This window comes from Coturnix japonica, chromosome 19 (assembly GCF_054131305.1).
Source record: "Coturnix japonica strain WE chromosome 19, WE-NBRP24, whole genome shotgun sequence".
Lineage (NCBI taxonomy): Eukaryota > Metazoa > Chordata > Aves > Galliformes > Phasianidae > Coturnix > Coturnix japonica.
This window is the reverse complement of record NC_140681.1, coordinates 11,816,514-11,832,903: the sequence shown is the minus strand read 5'-3', so window position 1 is coordinate 11,832,903 and position 16,390 is coordinate 11,816,514. Positions and strand designations below refer to the sequence as shown.

The window sequence follows — 16,390 nt, the reverse complement described above, 5'->3', positions numbered from 1 at the left end:
TTAAATATTCCCTCACTGAAATGTAGTTTGAAAAACAGACTTTTATGGCACCTATACAAGTATTTCTATAGATTCTTATCTGTAAGAACAGCAGCATATTTCTTTCTTTTTTAATTAAAGATCATTATAATTGCTAATGTATGGTTGTTTGGGGGCATATGTGAGTCAAAGTGTGGTTTAGCGAACACAGTTTTTGAGAACACCTTAACCTTCACTGAATCCATCCTGTGCTGTAACCTCTGTGCTGAATTAACACATAGGCCCACGTGTGAGATGCCCCACATCCTCGAGAGGGAGAGGTGCACCTCCAAGAGGACACATTAAAAAGCTGGGAATTAACCAAGGGGCAGTTTTCTAAGACAGCGACCATTTTGCAAAGGTGTTGATGAGTGGGAAAGGAACAAAACAAAGAGCCATTGAAACCAAAGCAAAGGGGCAGAAGAGGGGTTTGAACTATGAAGGGCAGAGACACTCACAATGAAGCAAAATGTTCTGGCAAGGGCAGAGGTGGACTCATGGCTGCTAGGAAAGGTAATGTCAGGACAAGAGGTGAATTCAAGCCTGTTTGGGTTGGTTTTTTTTTTTCTATGTATTTTTTTCCTTGCCTATGGTTTAATTGGCTTTTTTGTTGTTGTTTGTGAGGAGGTAGGGTTTTTTTGTTTTTAAATTCAGTTATTTATGATTGAGAGGTTCCTTTGTTAAACCAATATTACTTTATTTTTTAATCTTTTAAGGATGCTACTGGAAAACCAGAGTTTCTCACAGCCAGTATACCCTGGGGTGATGTACCTAAAGAGCTGTCTCCAGAAAATTGGGCCATAAGTGTTGATGTGCCCAGATATGTGGCTTACATGATGGGGTGTGCTTCGGCTCGGGTCTTCAAAGCTAGTTGGTGATGATTCACTTGTGATGCGTATCTGTCTAGGCATGAGAACTTGATGCAATAAAAAGATTTCTTACTCAGGTATTCAGAGACCATAACAATTACATAATTGTTACTAGGGCAGGAGGTCTCAAGTCATGTTAGATTATTACTGTCACGTCTTGCCCCATCCTCCTGTCTGCGCGCAGACCAGTTTGGTTTGTTGGGATCCAGACAGTGAATATGTGCACTTCTACCAGCTCTCACCAAGTCACTGCAGGTTTCAAATCGATGTTTCTACAAAGAAAGATGCTCCTGGGCAGTGAGATCCTGCAGTCCATTCTCTTGGATAGTGAGCGTGGTGCTTCAACACTTTGCATTCTTTGTTTCACGATGTAATAATTCCTTTGCCAGAGAGCTGAAACTAAGAGAGTTCCTTTGTTCAACTCAAGTAAGTTTCAGACAAGGGAATTTGTAGCCCTTGTCACTTTGTACGCTGAAATCTGTTTGATTGTATAGTTTTCAGAAACTATAGCATTCTTTCCTGTCTTTACTGCATGGTTTGATTCTGTAGCTTGTGTATTTCAGATTGAGCCAGCATGGCAAAGCCTTCCCAGCTTTTGGCTTGTCCGGTGCAGGTTGAGTCACTTTCATTGAGTCTGAAATCCATTCTTGGTTGATTTCTTTGTTTGTTTTCTTCTTGACAGCTTGTAGGATGGAGAAGAAACTACTTCTATTTCCAGGCTGAAAGCTGGGAGGTGGTCTGCATTGGTAGAGCATGGTAGTTCTGTTTCCGCTTTGTGGCTGGCATTGTTTGACTGTACACGGAGTCTCTCCAGCAGAGCTGATACTTTAGTCTGCCACAGAGAGTACGCTATAAAACAAACACAAACCAGTCTTGTTGCCAACATGCTGTTCACAACAGAAAATGGAGTCCTCGTTTAGATGGGGTGTGCTGTTGCTGTTATCCCTTTTGCCCGTCAGAACTGTGACTTATGAACTCCCTATGCAGCTCCTTGCTTGAGGAAAGCGAAAACATGAAGCTGGGACTCCATTTTTCTTTCAAATGAATATTAATGGTGACTGTCCTGGGGTCCTGCTCAGCTCCATGGTGATACCCGTGTCCATTCATGAAATGGTGCAGACAGAAGGGAGGATTGGAATACTGAATTTAAGACTGGATTTTGAAAAGGCAGCACAGGAACTTCAGGCCCCAAAATATCCTCGTACGCTTTGGCTTTACTTCATGCTATCAGCCAGGATTCTCCTTACAGCACCACAATATTCATAATGAAGAAATAAATTAAATCCACCCCTTCCTGCGTGCCTCTCGACACGCAGTGCTGTGCGTGCTCAGCACATGTGTAGTTTTGATAAAGAGACATTATCGAGACTGAAATCATTTTAAACAAAACAAATAACGTGGCTGCCCGGTGCTTCCTCTGGAAGAGTTTCCCTGGACAGAATCTTCCTTAACACTCACATGTATGGAGTTCATATATGCCTCAGTAATGCCTGGAGTTCGTATATGCCTCAGTAATGCCTGTTTGCAGAAAGAATGTTTCAGGATAAATGTCTGGCTGTGTGTTTTTTGTATAGGGTGTGAAGTTCAGCCATGCGGGAGGGCTTTGCCTGCAGCCTGGGCTGGGGGGCAGGCCTTGCTCTGCTCGGTGTGCTGCCTGGGTGCCATCCCATGGGTCTGGGCTCTCTGTATGGGGCAGTGATGGAGGGCCTTGATGTGGGGCTGCCGTGTGCTGCTGGCTGCCAGCAGCAGGGCTCAGCTGTGTGCTGTTCGCTCAGCAGAGGCAAAACTGTAAGGAGCCGATTGCTTGAAGAGAGCAGATCGGGCGCTCAGACAGGAGAGCGTGCATGGGGCGGTGGAAAAACAAATTGGTTATTTTAACACCAAAGAGCATAAAGCAAACCTGGAGCTGAACTGCAAGAGAGCGCGCCGCTGGGATTCTGCCCCGTTCGGTACTTTAGGGCGTACAAAGAAAGATTGAGAAGTGTGCAGGCTTTTTTTTTTTCCCCTTAAGTTTCAAAATAAAAAGTATCTTTGTCTGATACTTTGCAGCGAGCATGCTGCTTCTGGCTTCCCCTGATGTTGCTGCAGGGCCTGTGGGAGAAGGGCTCAAAGAATACCAGCAGCTTTCTCAGCGTTTTCCTTAAGAAAAGCAGTGTTCTAAGAGAGGCCGCTTGTTCATTTAATGTTCCTGGGAATGTCTGGGTTAAAATAGGTGTTAATAAAAAGAAGGCAGTCTATTAAAATCGCTTCCTTTTCGAATAATCTCTGTATGATGAAACGTATAACTGAAGGGCTTAAAGGTCAAAAGTGAGACCAGGGCCCCTTGGTTCTCGATTCTGTGCAGACATGTCGGAAGCAAACAGCTTACAACCTATGTGACAGAGGCAGATAAAAGAGAGTTGGGGAAAGAGGCACAGGAGGGGGAAGTGGCTCTGCAGGGTCACACATGGAGGGATGGCTGTGCTGGATCAAATGGCTCATACCAGGTCAGCCCTTCTGGATCTCATCCCTCTGTTTGATCCCCGAGCTCACCTCTTTCCCATGGACATTTTTGCTGGCTGCTGTGAACATTTGAGCAGGCCTGTTAATTCAGATGCTGTGTTTGAGCAGAAGGGATGCTGAGGATGTGCCCTGTGCTGGGTCTGTACACAAGCAGCGCCCTGCACGGCTGCTTGTTTTAATGTGGCAGAGGCGATGTGCTGGGAATGGGGCTCCCGGGGCTGGGACCAGAGCCTGGACTGCTGCCTGGTTACCGCAGCCCTGGCCGGTGTCTGAGCTGCAGCAACAAGAAGAGTCTTCCCTCGCACACCTAAAGGCTGTCAGACAGTTGCTTGTTTTATGTGCCTTGCTAAAATCTAGATAAAACCACCGGAAGGACTTAGAGGGAGCATAGGAAAAGGGTCTAAATTCTGCAACCGCCCTAGGGGATGTGGGGCACCCTAATTTAACATCAAGGCACTTAAGAAGTACTGATGCTGTTAGTTTGCCAGACAGTCAGATTCTTCCAGGAAAAATAGGGTACAAGAGACCCCTATTCTATAACTGTGTACTTGTAATCTATGTGTAATTTTAGATCCTAGGCTTGAAAGTTTCCTATGTAAAGAAAATGATGGGGGGAAAATACCCTTTTTGAAAGGGGATGCTTTCAGGCCTTTCACAGTGCAGGGAAGGAGGAATGAAATCAAGGTTCTGCTGCTCCTTGCAGACCATCTCTGTTAATGGCTCCTGGTATTGAGGAAGTATTGCTGTGGTTTGCTAGGACTAAAATGTAAAGTCATTCTGAGTGTGAAAACATGGGCATCGTTCTATTAAAAAAACAAAAAAAAAACCAAAAACAAACAACAACAACAAAAAAAATGAAACAAACAATAAAACAAAAAGGAGAGGAATGTTTGCAATGCATTAAATCCTGTGTGATAACTTAATGCAAACTATTTTAACAATCCTCTTATTCCCCTTCCTGTTACTCTCCATAACATGAAGAGCGTGCTGTTGGTTCTATGCACACAGTGCTGCTGGGGCTGTGCTGGGCACTGCGGGCTGCTGGCACTGCCCTGGGTCCAGGAGCCTCCTGCCCTGCTTATCTCGGGCTGGAGGGCAGCTGGGGCTGATTGCTGCCTCTCAGAGCTGTCTGGGACCTCAGAGTTAGCAGATGTCAGACTCTACTGCTGCTGCTTCTGTGGGCTTTGTGACCTGAGCATCGCAAGAATCAGAACAGAATCATTCTTTCCTAAAGAAGCAGGTCTGGTGTGAATGTTGACAAATATTGAAACTAAATCTCAGACACGAGATGTTCCAATTTTTATTTTTTTTAATCAGCATTCCATATGTGTTATGCAGGGAGCTCGGCTCTGCTTGTCCTTTTGTTACATAAGAGCTGCTGGGGTTTTTTTGTACAGCGCGGTGCAGAATGCACGAGCAGTGAGGAGTGTCATGAGAAAAACTGCAAGAAAACGAGGCACGCCAGTAGTTGAAAAGCTGTTACTCAGTATTTTATTTCCGTAATCCCAGGAGTTCCTTAAAGTCTCTTTTAATGTTTCTGAGAAAAAGCTTCGAAGTGAAAGGAGGGAGGCGCGATTTTTTTTCTCTGGTTTAAAGGAAGGCCTCGGTTAATTCTGTTAGTAGACTTTGGGCTTGTTTTTATTTAAAAACAAAACAAAACCCCCTCTCAAGTTTAGAATTTCTGTATGGAAACATTCTTCTCCTTTGCCAGAGAGGGAAGTATCTCGTTTTCGTTCTGTTTGTGTTGGAGTATCTGTACTTAAATGTTTTGTGTTTGTTCTTTATTGAATGCATTAGTGGTGCATTAATTTCTTCCTGACAATGCTGGTTTTATTGCACTCCGATAGGCTCTTGCTCTTTCCCGTACGACAGACAGACTTGTCGTTCTGCTTGGTGACCCTACTTTGCCCTCCCATTCTTTGATTGATAACGGCTTAATTTCCAACCTTCTTTACCTTTTAGTACTTTTTAAAGTGATTTTTGTTCTGGTCACTGCAGGAGAAGCAGAAAAAAAACCAAAAAAAAAAACAAAAACAAAAAAAACCCCACATTGGATTCTTACTCCAACTCCAATCATTTGGTTTGTTTTTCCTTTTTAGATTATTGTTTGGCTTTAATTCGCTTGTTTCTCCTTTAAACAGGCTTGGGATTACTCAAGGGTTCCTTGTTCAGCAGGCCAAAGGGTAATTTGGAGACTTTGAAACTGTCTCCCTTTTTATCACCAAGTTTTGTTCTTCCAAGAGTCCAAAGGATTTTGCGGGCTGATAGCTTGAGGAGATGCCTCCTTCTAAGGAAAGCGTAAGCTGCCGCCCAGATCCATTGCACGGCGCCGCTGCCGGGCCTCAGACAGATGGGAAAAAATGGATCCAAGTCTGAACCGGAGCCTTAATTAATCCCCATATAACACTAATGAAAAGACTGAGTTTATTGGGGATTAAATGCACTGAGATCACTAGATCTGACATTCAGCAAAGGCCCACAGCTCTGCTTTCCCAAAGCTAGAAACACTGAGAGACTTCAGAGCAGCAAAGCACCAACATACAGCGTGCACTGCTACAAACTGTCCTTTAACTGAAGGAGTCCATCTGTCCCAGAGATAACTGCTACGTTTGGGAGAAGGAGGTCTGTTAGGGCTGCCAGCCCGGCGCCAGGAGCTTGCAGGGCAGCAGAGCGATGCCTCGAGTGGTGTGGGCTGCGTGAAAAGCATCACAGCTATTTGTGCAAAAGGCTGTAATCCTCAGAGGTGCTTTTTCAGCACCTTTCTAATATTAATTCACTCACTGATTACTCATTTATTTTTCCCAATACTTTAAATCCTTGGGAAAGAAATACTAATTAAAAAGCCCACTAAACCCAAACCAACCAGCCCTAACAAACAAAGGAAAAACCTGCTCTCTAAAATCTTAATTTTTTTTTACAGGGCCGTGCAAAGATAATGGATTTCAAATGGATCACACAGTGGGGAAGGGCAGATATTTAAAAGAAAAAGGCAGGAACATGATTCTGCAACAGCAGATGCTGAGCTGTGGGGGCATTGCGGGGTCACGGATGCTCGGTGAACAGCAGGTGAAGCTCTGTTCCCCTTGGGACATCACCTTGCTGTGGTCAGCAGCTCTGCCCCGTGCTCCTCAGTGAGGAGCGGGCTCGCAGTGGGTGCAGGAGGTGCCTCAGTGCATGGGAACTGCTGTACATTGATCCCCACACCTGACAGCTTCAAATAGGAGAGTATTTTTTTCTGTGTCGTTTTCTTTTTCCACATACATCTGGCTCTTTGTAGGTGCAACCTGGCAGCAAAGAGAAGGAGGTTACCAACTGCAGCCTGGATTTTTAAGTGGAAAATGTCTAAAGTAAATCAGAGATGAAAGTGTTGCTGTAAGAGCCATTTGTTTCATGTGTTCCCCAGGTTAACTGGGCTCCCTATCCTTCCATTAGAAAGCCTTGCTGAAGATAAGCTGTTTCCTATGAACAGAAACAAAGGAAATCATACGGTTAGATCCCCACTGTCACTTTTACTTTTTGAGCTGGAAATGTTGTCCTCTGTTCAGCAGTGGGAACTGCACTAGAAGCTGTTCCAGTACAGGACAGGCTGACAGCCTCTGCAGAGCTGCTGTGCCATTTGACTCTGGTTGCTAAGGGATGCTCAAGCGTGATGTAGTCTCTGTCTTCCCTTCCAAATGAACGCACTGGTTTGGTCACAACTCCACCCCCACAGCTCACAGCCAAAAGTTTTGTGAGGTCGTGTTCACTGTGGGCAGTGTGGTCCCGTAAGGAGCTGTGCAACTGTGAAGAGTAGTTGGCTGATTGGCTTTGCTGTAGGCTGGGGCATCCAAAGTGCTCAGTACTTTCAGCTTCCCAACAAATGTGGATTGTTTGCAGTAGGAAACAGGGGTATTTGTCACCCTGGTGGGTTTAGGAGGCATTGTGTTATAAGATGAACGTCCTGATCACATTTCCTGTGAGCTCAAAGGGTAACTAGTGAACCCAAATTAAATAAGGAATGGAGAGGCACCGAGTGTCATCTGTCACAATATCCGAATCTGAACTTACAAATAGCTCCAAGAACAACCGCTGTGTGTGTGCTGTCCAGCCTGTGTTTGTGAATTCCCTCTTACCCGCTCAGGTTCCTCGTGCTGTGCAGGAAGGCAGACTTCCACAAGAATGCATTACAACAGCTGTGTGCAACAGTCTGTAGAATGTATTAAAATGTGAATGTATTAAAATAGGAGAAAGAACTGAGGATTTTCATCCTTAGAATGTAGAAGTTAGGCCAGTTGGGCTAAAAAGTAAGTGAAGTTACTGAGTGAAGGGGGTTATAGGTATATGTAACCCCCTGATGCACAGCCTCCACCAGCATCACATTAAGGTGTTCCTCACTTCAAGCAGTTCTGCTGTCTCTCCCTGGGAGAACTTCCCTGCCTTGAGAAATGACACAACGGAACATCATTTCACACAACCAATCTGCTCATTCTTTTTGTGCAATCCTTCGGCTCTGTGCTTGTCAGTGTTTCACAGCCTTTGCTTTTTGTTTTTACTTTATTCTGAAAAAAATCCTGCAGCGGAATCAGAGGCTGCTCCTGTGAGAACCAGAAGACCATCCATGGATCTGGATTTCATCTGTAAGCATGCAGTGCTCGCAACTCTGTGGCCTAGAGTCTAATCTCCCATTCATTTAAATAGTGCAGTCTGAGCCAGCAGACTTCAGTCTCCTATTGAATGTCTCTTTCACCCACTTCCACATTCACGTTATCTTGCATTTTTGGAAAATATTTCTGCCCAACATGCAGCAGTGTCCTTTGGCACACTCTTCAGAGTATTGTCAGTCCTCAGATAGATTTGTATCGCTTAGGCTCTGCACTTTAACAGGGCATGGAGTTAGGGGTCAGGCTTTGTATGTGCTTCCCCTTCTGAAGGCAGGAGAGCTGTAAATGACCATGAACCTGAGTTTCACCAGGTGGAAGCTAATGCCACTCCTTCCATGGTTTCCTCTGAGGACACATCAGCAGCATTGTGTTCTTTAAGCATGTAAAAAGTATGAGGACAATTAATGTTTTGGTATGCTTGCTATTCAAGTGGTGCTTTCTTAATTAGTACTGCAGCAGAAAAAAAAAAAAACCCCATAGCAATTAATGAGTCCCCGATCAATCAGTGCCTTACATCTTGTGTTATGTCTTTCAGAGGTCTGTAACCATCAGTAGGTTTAACAGTTCGGGGGTGAGGGGTTGTTGGTTTTTACAGCTCACAGCCCTCTTCACACTTGGATAACATGTGAAATGCAGTGATCTAAATCTTCGCCCATCACAACAAACAGGGGTTTTGTAAACGAGCTGTCTGTGTTCCTCCTCCAGCTGCCTCACGCTCTGCTCAGCCTCAAAGCACATCAGCACAGGTGAACCAGAGGCGGCTGCTGGAGTCTCACCAGGCAGAGCCAGACCTGCTTTGTGCTCAGACAGCGCCCTGTGCTCCCCTGGCACCTACACAGCAGGACTCAGTGAATTCTACAGCGTATTTCCTGCTCCCCTTTCCCTGCTCTAGCTCTGCTCACCACTTGTGAAGATTTGAGCCCTTTGTGCACCTCCAGCAATGTTTTTTATCTTGTTTGTGGATTCCTTTGTGAACTGCTGGAGGCCCAAGAGCTGCTCCCTTCCCCCTTTCCTGCTGGGGCTGGGGCAGATTCTCCCCGCTGCCCGAGGTGGCAGGTACTGGCAGTGCTGCATTCCCTCCATACCTGCTGCCATCAGAGAGCCAGAAGGTTTTATAGTTTTCGGTCTGAATTCTGCGGTATTGATTCTTTTATGTCTTGTAAATGTCACAGCTAAAGTATGTTTTAATAATAAGTACACGGAAACGATACAATACAAAAACCGTAACAGATACAAGGAATTATTATAGTCTTTATTTCAAGTCAACGGGGGCAATTCTGAGCCAAGTTTCTCTGAGTCCTTTGGAAATTGCCTTGGTGTAAAGCACTCAAAGAAGTCAATGGGAGTCTCCAGATCTCTTAGGCTCTGCGTTCCCCAAGGCTGCAGTATTTAAAATCCCAGGGAATGTCCCAGTAAATCCTCTGTGGCCGAGGCTTGGCCGTGGGGGTCCCTGCTTCCCTGCAGGCCCACCCGTCTCCCAGCACCGAAACAGATGCATCTGCTGACACTGAACGTGACCTTCTGGTTGTTTGCTCTCTTCACGTAATTATTTTACTGTAGGTGGCTCTAAATATAGTAACCAGGTGACGTAAGAAGGTGTGTGCATGGGAATAGCGTCGGGGATAATTGAATGCTGCAAGTGGGGATAAATAATTTATGTAAGGGACATTTCACTAATCTCAGGGGTAGAGGAACAACATCTGTGTGTTTTAGAGAGCCAGGAAAAGCAGAAATCTTTGGGTTTTGAGCATAGCTGATAAGCCTCTGCATGAAAACTACCGTGCAGAGTATAGGATGAAGTTACCAAAACTGTGTTAGAAAATAAAACAAAAAACGGGTGGCTGGGGAGATCGCGGGTGGGAGCGCAGTGCACACCGAGCTCAGCTGTGCCCAGCCCGTGTGCTTCGCTGTGTTACTGAGCTGTAACGCGGCTCTGCGTCCCGTCCCGGTCCCGGGGCAGCCCCGGGTGGGCGAGGGCAGCCCAGCCCCGGGCTCAGCAGCACCGCACCGAGGAGCGTCACCCCACTGTCTGCACGGTGGTTCTGTAGGGAACTGGGCGGACGTTCTGAAGTTCATCAGATGTGGAAGCACAAGCGGACATTAATATTCAGCGCAGCGAGGTCTGCGGGAATTATCCTGAAGCGTACTATAAAGTGCCCCCGGGCACCGCCCCGTTAAAAATCGATTCCAAACGTTGCGACTTTTAACTCTCCCCCCCTCCAACCCCTGCAGTTATTTTCGGGGTCGCTCTGATCCGCAGCTGATTCCATTGTCGCTCAGCACATCTCGCTGCGGTTCAGCTCCGCTCTGGGCCCCGGCCCGGCTCGGTGCGGACCCCCGGCCCGGTTCGAAGAGGGCGCCGGCGGCGTTGCGAGCTGACGCGGCCCGTCATGTGAGCGGTTCCGCTCCCAGCGTTCAGCGAGGGCCGCTCGCCCCACCCCGGCGCTCTGCCTCCTCCGAGCGGCTCAATAGGGGGAAGGAAAAAAATTAAATAAATAAATAAAAAAGAGGCAGCCAGGAGAAATGCGAGAGAGAGCAGGAAAATAAGGCAGGAGCGAAGCCTCCCGTTCGGGCACCGCGTTTGCTCGGGGGAGACGCGAAAGGGGCCTTTAAAATAACAATCCCCTTCTCCTCGCACTGTGCGCTGTGCAGAAGCCGGGAGGATTCAGCTGCCTGCAAAACAGCGTGAAAAATAATTGAAAAAAGCAGCAAAAAGGAGGAAAAAAAAAACAAACAACCAAGCGGGGTCGGTTTGGATCGGAGCCCCCCGGCCCCGCAGGGAGGAAAGGAGGGAAGGAGGAAAGGAGCGGCGGAGCGGCGCGGAGCCTCCGACGAGGGACGGGGAGCGGCGGAGCCGCGCGGGGACAGGCGAGGAAGAGACGTTTCCCGATCCTCCCCCGCCGCGGCTTTGGGGAGGTTTCCGTGCCCGCAGCGCGACTGGATCGGAGCTGAGCTCGGGCAGGATCGGAGCTGAGGAGCATTCGGAATTTTTTTTAATTTTTTTTATTTTTATTTTTTAATTTTTTTTGGGGGGTGGCACCGCAGCTGGATTTTTTCCCGTCCGTTCTTTGCGGGGGGCGCGATTTCTGTTCCGCCTGAAGGAGCGGCGGCCCGGCCCGGCCCGGCCATCACCGCCGAGCGCTCCGCAGCGCGCTCCGATCGCGGCCCCCCCCCGGGGAAAGGTGCGCTGAAGGGATCGGAGCGGGGCCGAGCGGGGGGGGCGGGGAGGAGAAGCAGCTGCAGCTGCCGGGGAGGAGGAGGCCCCGGCGGAGCAGCAGCAAAGTCATCGCCATCGGCCCCCCCTTGGCTGGCTCCGGGCTCGGCTCTCTCCATGTCTCTGGCTTTGGGCAGCGGCCGCCACAGCAGCGAGTAGGGGGGGAGGAGGAGGAGGAGGAGGAGGAGGAGGAGGAAGAAGAAGGCAGCTCGGGAGAGTGCCTCCCTCCCTCCCCCCGGCAGCCCCGGCCGCCTCCCGTCCCCGCGCTCCGCGTCCCCTGCCTCCCCCTCCCCAAGATGGGCTGCTTAGGGAACAGCAAGACGGAGGATCAACGCAACGAGGAGAAGGCGCAGCGGGAGGCCAACAAGAAAATCGAGAAGCAGCTGCAGAAGGACAAGCAGGTCTATAGGGCCACGCACCGGCTCCTGCTGCTGGGTAAGGGGCCGGGGGGCCGCGTCCTCCGTGGCGGACGGAGGGGAGGAGGGCAGGAAAAGGAGGGCGGTGGGGCCGCGCGTCGTCCCTGTGCCCCCTGCCCGGGCGCGGGGAGGCCGGCGGGAGAGGTGGGGCCCGAGGAAGCGGATCCGCGGGGCCCACCCGTTCCGCGGGGCCGGGGGCGGCCTGTAACCCGCCTGCAACCCGGCGGGCCCGAGAGCTCGGCCGAACCGGGGGAGGTGGGCGCGGAGGCGGCGGGGCCGGGGGTGTGTGTGTGTGTTGGGGGGGGGCTCTCGGGCACCGCCCGCGGGGGACTCGGGCCGGCCTCGCAGGTACGGGAGCCGTTGTACGGCGGGCGGGAGGGCCGAGAGGCTGGAGCGGAGAGCGGGGCCTCGGCGGGAGGAGGGCGGCGGGGATGCCGGGCGGCGGGGAGCGCCGTGCCCGAGGGACAGGGAGGTAAACAGGGCAGGGCGCCGCAGGGGAAGGCCGGCACGGCGGGGCCCGGCCCGGAGCTCGGCAGGCCCGGGGCGCTGCCCGCTGCCCTCGGGGGCTGAGGGAGAGGAGGAAGAGGAAAGGAGGAAGTCGGGGAATTCTTGATGGGGGGGGGACGGACGCTGAGAGGATGTTGATCCCGGAGGGAAGAGCGGCGGCGGCCGCGCTCGGGGCTGAGCGTGCGGGGCGGTGCGGGGCCCGGCCGTGTGCGGACCGGGAGGTGGCGGCGATCCGCGCCGGCTGCGTGCGGTACGGCAGCGCCATCCGGAACGAGGATGGGGGTTACGGGAAAGAACGGGCCGGAACGGTTGTCGGAGAGCGAATGCTCGGCGTGTACGAGCTTCGAAGCGTGTCAGAGTATCTGAACATAAGGTGCGATGGGGGCATCGCGGGGCTCGGCGAGCGGCGGAGGCCAGGCCGCACCGAGCGGGGAACGGGCTGCGGTGTGTGCCCCGACCGGCAGCGGCTTTAACTGCCCATTTAACGAGGGAGGTGTAACGTGCTGGAGCTGCAGCGATACCCGTGAAGCTGAAAAGTAGATCGGCGTGGAGCAGCGATGTAACAGCAGTGCGGTTTGGAGCTCAGCTCTCAGGGAGCAGCCCGGCCTGTTCCTCAGCAGCTGGGTCACTTCTGTGACACACGAGGGTTCACTTGGATTTTTCCTCTTTGTTTTCTTCAGTTGGGGTGACTGAAAAATAGTTGGGATGTTCACAAATAAAATCCTGCAGGTGTGTAATGGTGGCTGTCGGCTCCTCTGTGCGTGTGGCTGCGGTGGCTCAGCCGCTATGGGCAGCCTGCAGCAGAAACTTACCGTGCAAGAAGTGAAGCTCACATCTCCGTGGTGTTACTTTTGCTTTGTGTGACACATGGAAACGCCAAGTGCTGTCAAAGTGCAGGGCAGTCTCAGTATTTTCACAGCACGTTCAAATAACGCCATGGAATCGCAGCTGGGTGAGCTCGCAGCCCTTCCCGCAGCACACAGGCCCAGCTCCGTCCGCAGGCAGAAATTCACGGAACTATCCTTGGTGGTGAAGTTAAAACGTGTGCATCGTTGTTTGCAAGAACAGAGCTGTAACGGGCTGCTGGTTATGGAAATGGGCTTATTCAGAAATGTGGCTGTAACACTTAATTTTGGTTCGCTGTTGCTGTATCCGATCCAAAGAAGCCAGGTATGCCAATGCCAAGCTGTATGCATTTGCAGCAGCAGCAGTCTCCATTTTTGGACTTAGCAACATCAAGGTCTTGGCTGGAAGCGCTTTTGATTAGCAGACATAATTTCAAGTCACATCTGAAATGTTGTTAGTATTGGAAATAGGGATTTAGCATATGTTACTGCTCCTGAGCAATTGGCTGTAGTGAAGAGGATCCCATCTGTGCCCACCGGAGCTGCTCAGTGTCGCTGCCCACCGTGATGTTGATGTGGGATGTGGTCCCGAGGGGTGCAACCAGGGCACAGTGCATCCATCACAGCCGTGGCTCCAGGGACGTGCTGCTTGCAGAGCACTGCAGGCAAACCCTGCTCCCTGCATCTTACCAACCAGTCAGCAAGGCAAGGAAAAGGAGTGGGGCTTTGGTATTGTGGTAAAGCGAGCAGAGTGATTTTATGGAGAGAAGAGCAGGGCTGCTAGGAATTCATGAGGGGGAAGGGAAGGAGAAAGTGGAGAGGAGTGCATCTGTCAGAAAATGAACTTTGAAGTGTAGCTGCTAAAATACGATTTTGAGCATGAGGCTCAAAATGGAGGCTGTGCTGTCAGTGTGTGCTACCGAGGCCTGGCATCCTGGAGCACAGGCTGTGCCTCGGTGCCCGATCTGCCACATGGGTTCCTGGTGCTGAGACAGAGGGTGAGGAGAGGAATAAACAAGCAGCAGGAGATGCAGAAGAGAATCTTGCTGAATGTTACCAGGTTGTGATACTACTCTTAGAAAAACATGCTTGCTTTATATAGAAAGCTGATCTGGCAGCGTGGAGCAGCTCAGTTAAAGGCTGCTGTTTGAGTCTTCTCCGTGTGTATGGGAAAATGGGTGCTACGGGCAGATGGGCTGCCTCGTGCACTGGCATCCATGCAGCGCAGCAGAAATAGAATACGACTACTTATGGAAATCAGAGGAAGTGGAGTATTTATTTATTTATTTGTTTGTTTTGTACTTCAGGTATATGAGGGAATTGAGAGGAGAGCGGTGGGGGCCTGTTTGGAGCACGCAGCCACAAGAGGTGTCCTGAGTGTCTCACTGGGTGTGGGATCGGTTTGGAGCACATAGAGGGGGTGGGAGGCTGCTTCCAAGACACGGATTAGAGAAAGGAGACTTCTGTGGCTTTATGGGTGGAGGCTTAAGGGGATGCCTTTCTTTTTCAGTCGTGAGTATCCATACATCTTATTTCTTGTGATTTAAGTTACAGTCTTTTGGGTAGTGATAACTGCAGTCAAACTATGTATTTTAAGGGTCTAATGAAAGCACTTCTCTTTAAGCTGGACTACACTCAGTCTTTCTGTTCATCAGATAGTGTTGACGAGACAAGCAGATTTTGACGCTCTCTGACTTGTCCTCTGCAAAGCATTGAAGTTGTCCTTATTCCTTCCAGACCTCGCAGTCTGCTTTTAACATTGACACTGGAAAAATGGTCAGTGAAATGATCCAAGATTCAGATCTGACACATGACTTGAGCTGGGCGTTTATTTTTAGCTACAACTGAAGTTTCCAGTGGCAATTACTTCTTTTTCTTTCACTTTTTCACTCTTGCGCTGAGAAAACCAACTTTCTTGATTTTACTGTGAGGGAAGAATGATGTCCTGAATCACTCACGTTTCCTTCTCAACTTGATTTACTTTCATTTTCTAGGTGCTGGTGAATCTGGTAAAAGCACAATAGTCAAACAGATGAGGATTTTGCATGTGAATGGATTTAATGCTGAGTAAGTACTTTTGGTTTTTTTCTCTTTATGCTTTACCTTATGTCTGTGTTCCACCCAGTAGGTGGTTTTGTTTTATATCCCAGTATATTTTCTTCTTTCTGCTGTTCCATGCTCTGTAGAATCTGTTATGTATTTTTATATGCGACTGATAGACATTAATTTGAAGTCAGGCAGCAGTAGGAAGTCAGAGCTGATGGTGTGGGGCGGTTTGCATCCAGGTTCAGTGTGGCTGATTTGATGAAGGCTCAGGTTCTGTGTTGTGATGTTTTTTGTTTTTATCTTTCTCACTACGCTTTCTTTCTTTCACAACATGGCTGGCACTAATTTACCTCTGCTGCAACGCATTGATTTGTCCTGCTGTAAAAACACCTTCTGTTAGTGTACAGAATGAATGCAATTTTTTTTTATTTAGAGCAAGCAGGGTTTCTCTGTCTTGACAAAGTAGGACTGGGATATGTATTTCTAGGACAGCAGGTCAGATTTTGTTCTCTTCTGTTGCTTTTGCTCGTCCACGTGTTTGTGATCTATGTTTCTAAAGGATTCTCTTTTTATGCTTGAGATCCATATGGTTATTTGATCATTATGAGGATGGCATTTTAAGATATGAAAAATGGAAATCTATTCTTTGTTAGAAAACAAATCTTCCTCAGACTTTTCACCTAAGTATAGTAGGGAGTCGGAAGAGATCTGGATGTTAGTTGGTGTGACAAGCATCTGTGTGTGTACCAAAACCTGCTAAAGCAGTTCTAATTGAGTTAAGGTCTAAAATTCTATCACCTTATTCCTTTTATGTACAAATTTTAGATGATGTTATATTTCTGTCTTTTTGTTTTCAAACAATATTTTTGTGTCAGCTTCTCCTGCCTTTAAAGTCAGTTTAATTTATTCTGTGTGTCCTATTGTTTTGGGAAGATTAAGCTTTCACTAGTCTTGCAGTATTAGTTCTTTAGTAAGAATGTCTGATGTAAATGTTTAGCTAAGGAGCCTTGACAATGCTTTCTCCTAATCCCCAAATGCTGGTGTAGGATAAGGTACACAGTGTTTTGAAAGAAACTTCAGGCTGATTCATAATAAGCTTCATTCTATGGTACGCTGGGTGGTTTTAGCTCCTCTTTGTAGGGAATGTTTTCTTAACTCAAGACAACTCTTTCTCCTAAGTTCCTGGTCCTGCATCTGATTTCTGCTGAGTGTTCTTCATTGTTTGGATGCTCTTTTTAGTAAAGACCTCTTAAAAGACTTGCATGACTTAAAAAATTTTGCAGGAGATGACTTTTTTGATGTAGCAGCTCGCAAAATCTGCTGCTGAAGTGTA

General features: G+C 48.7%; 1 protein-coding gene across 6 annotated transcripts in view; it reads left to right on the top strand.

Moving 5' to 3' along the window:
* Positions 1 to 16,390, top strand: part of GNAS (GNAS complex locus) — a 122,940-nt gene that overhangs the window by 32,122 nt on the left and 74,428 nt on the right. Inside the window, exons 1-2 of one of the 6 annotated variants that reach the window (XM_015881747.3) lie at positions 11,455 to 11,678; positions 15,006 to 15,078. In XM_015881747.3, coding sequence (XP_015737233.1) covers positions 11,540 to 11,678; positions 15,006 to 15,078 — 212 coding nt within the window. In that variant the 5' untranslated portion in view covers positions 11,455 to 11,539. The other 5 variants (XM_032448587.2, XM_085520555.1, XM_085520556.1 and 2 more) reach the window with 5 other exon arrangements.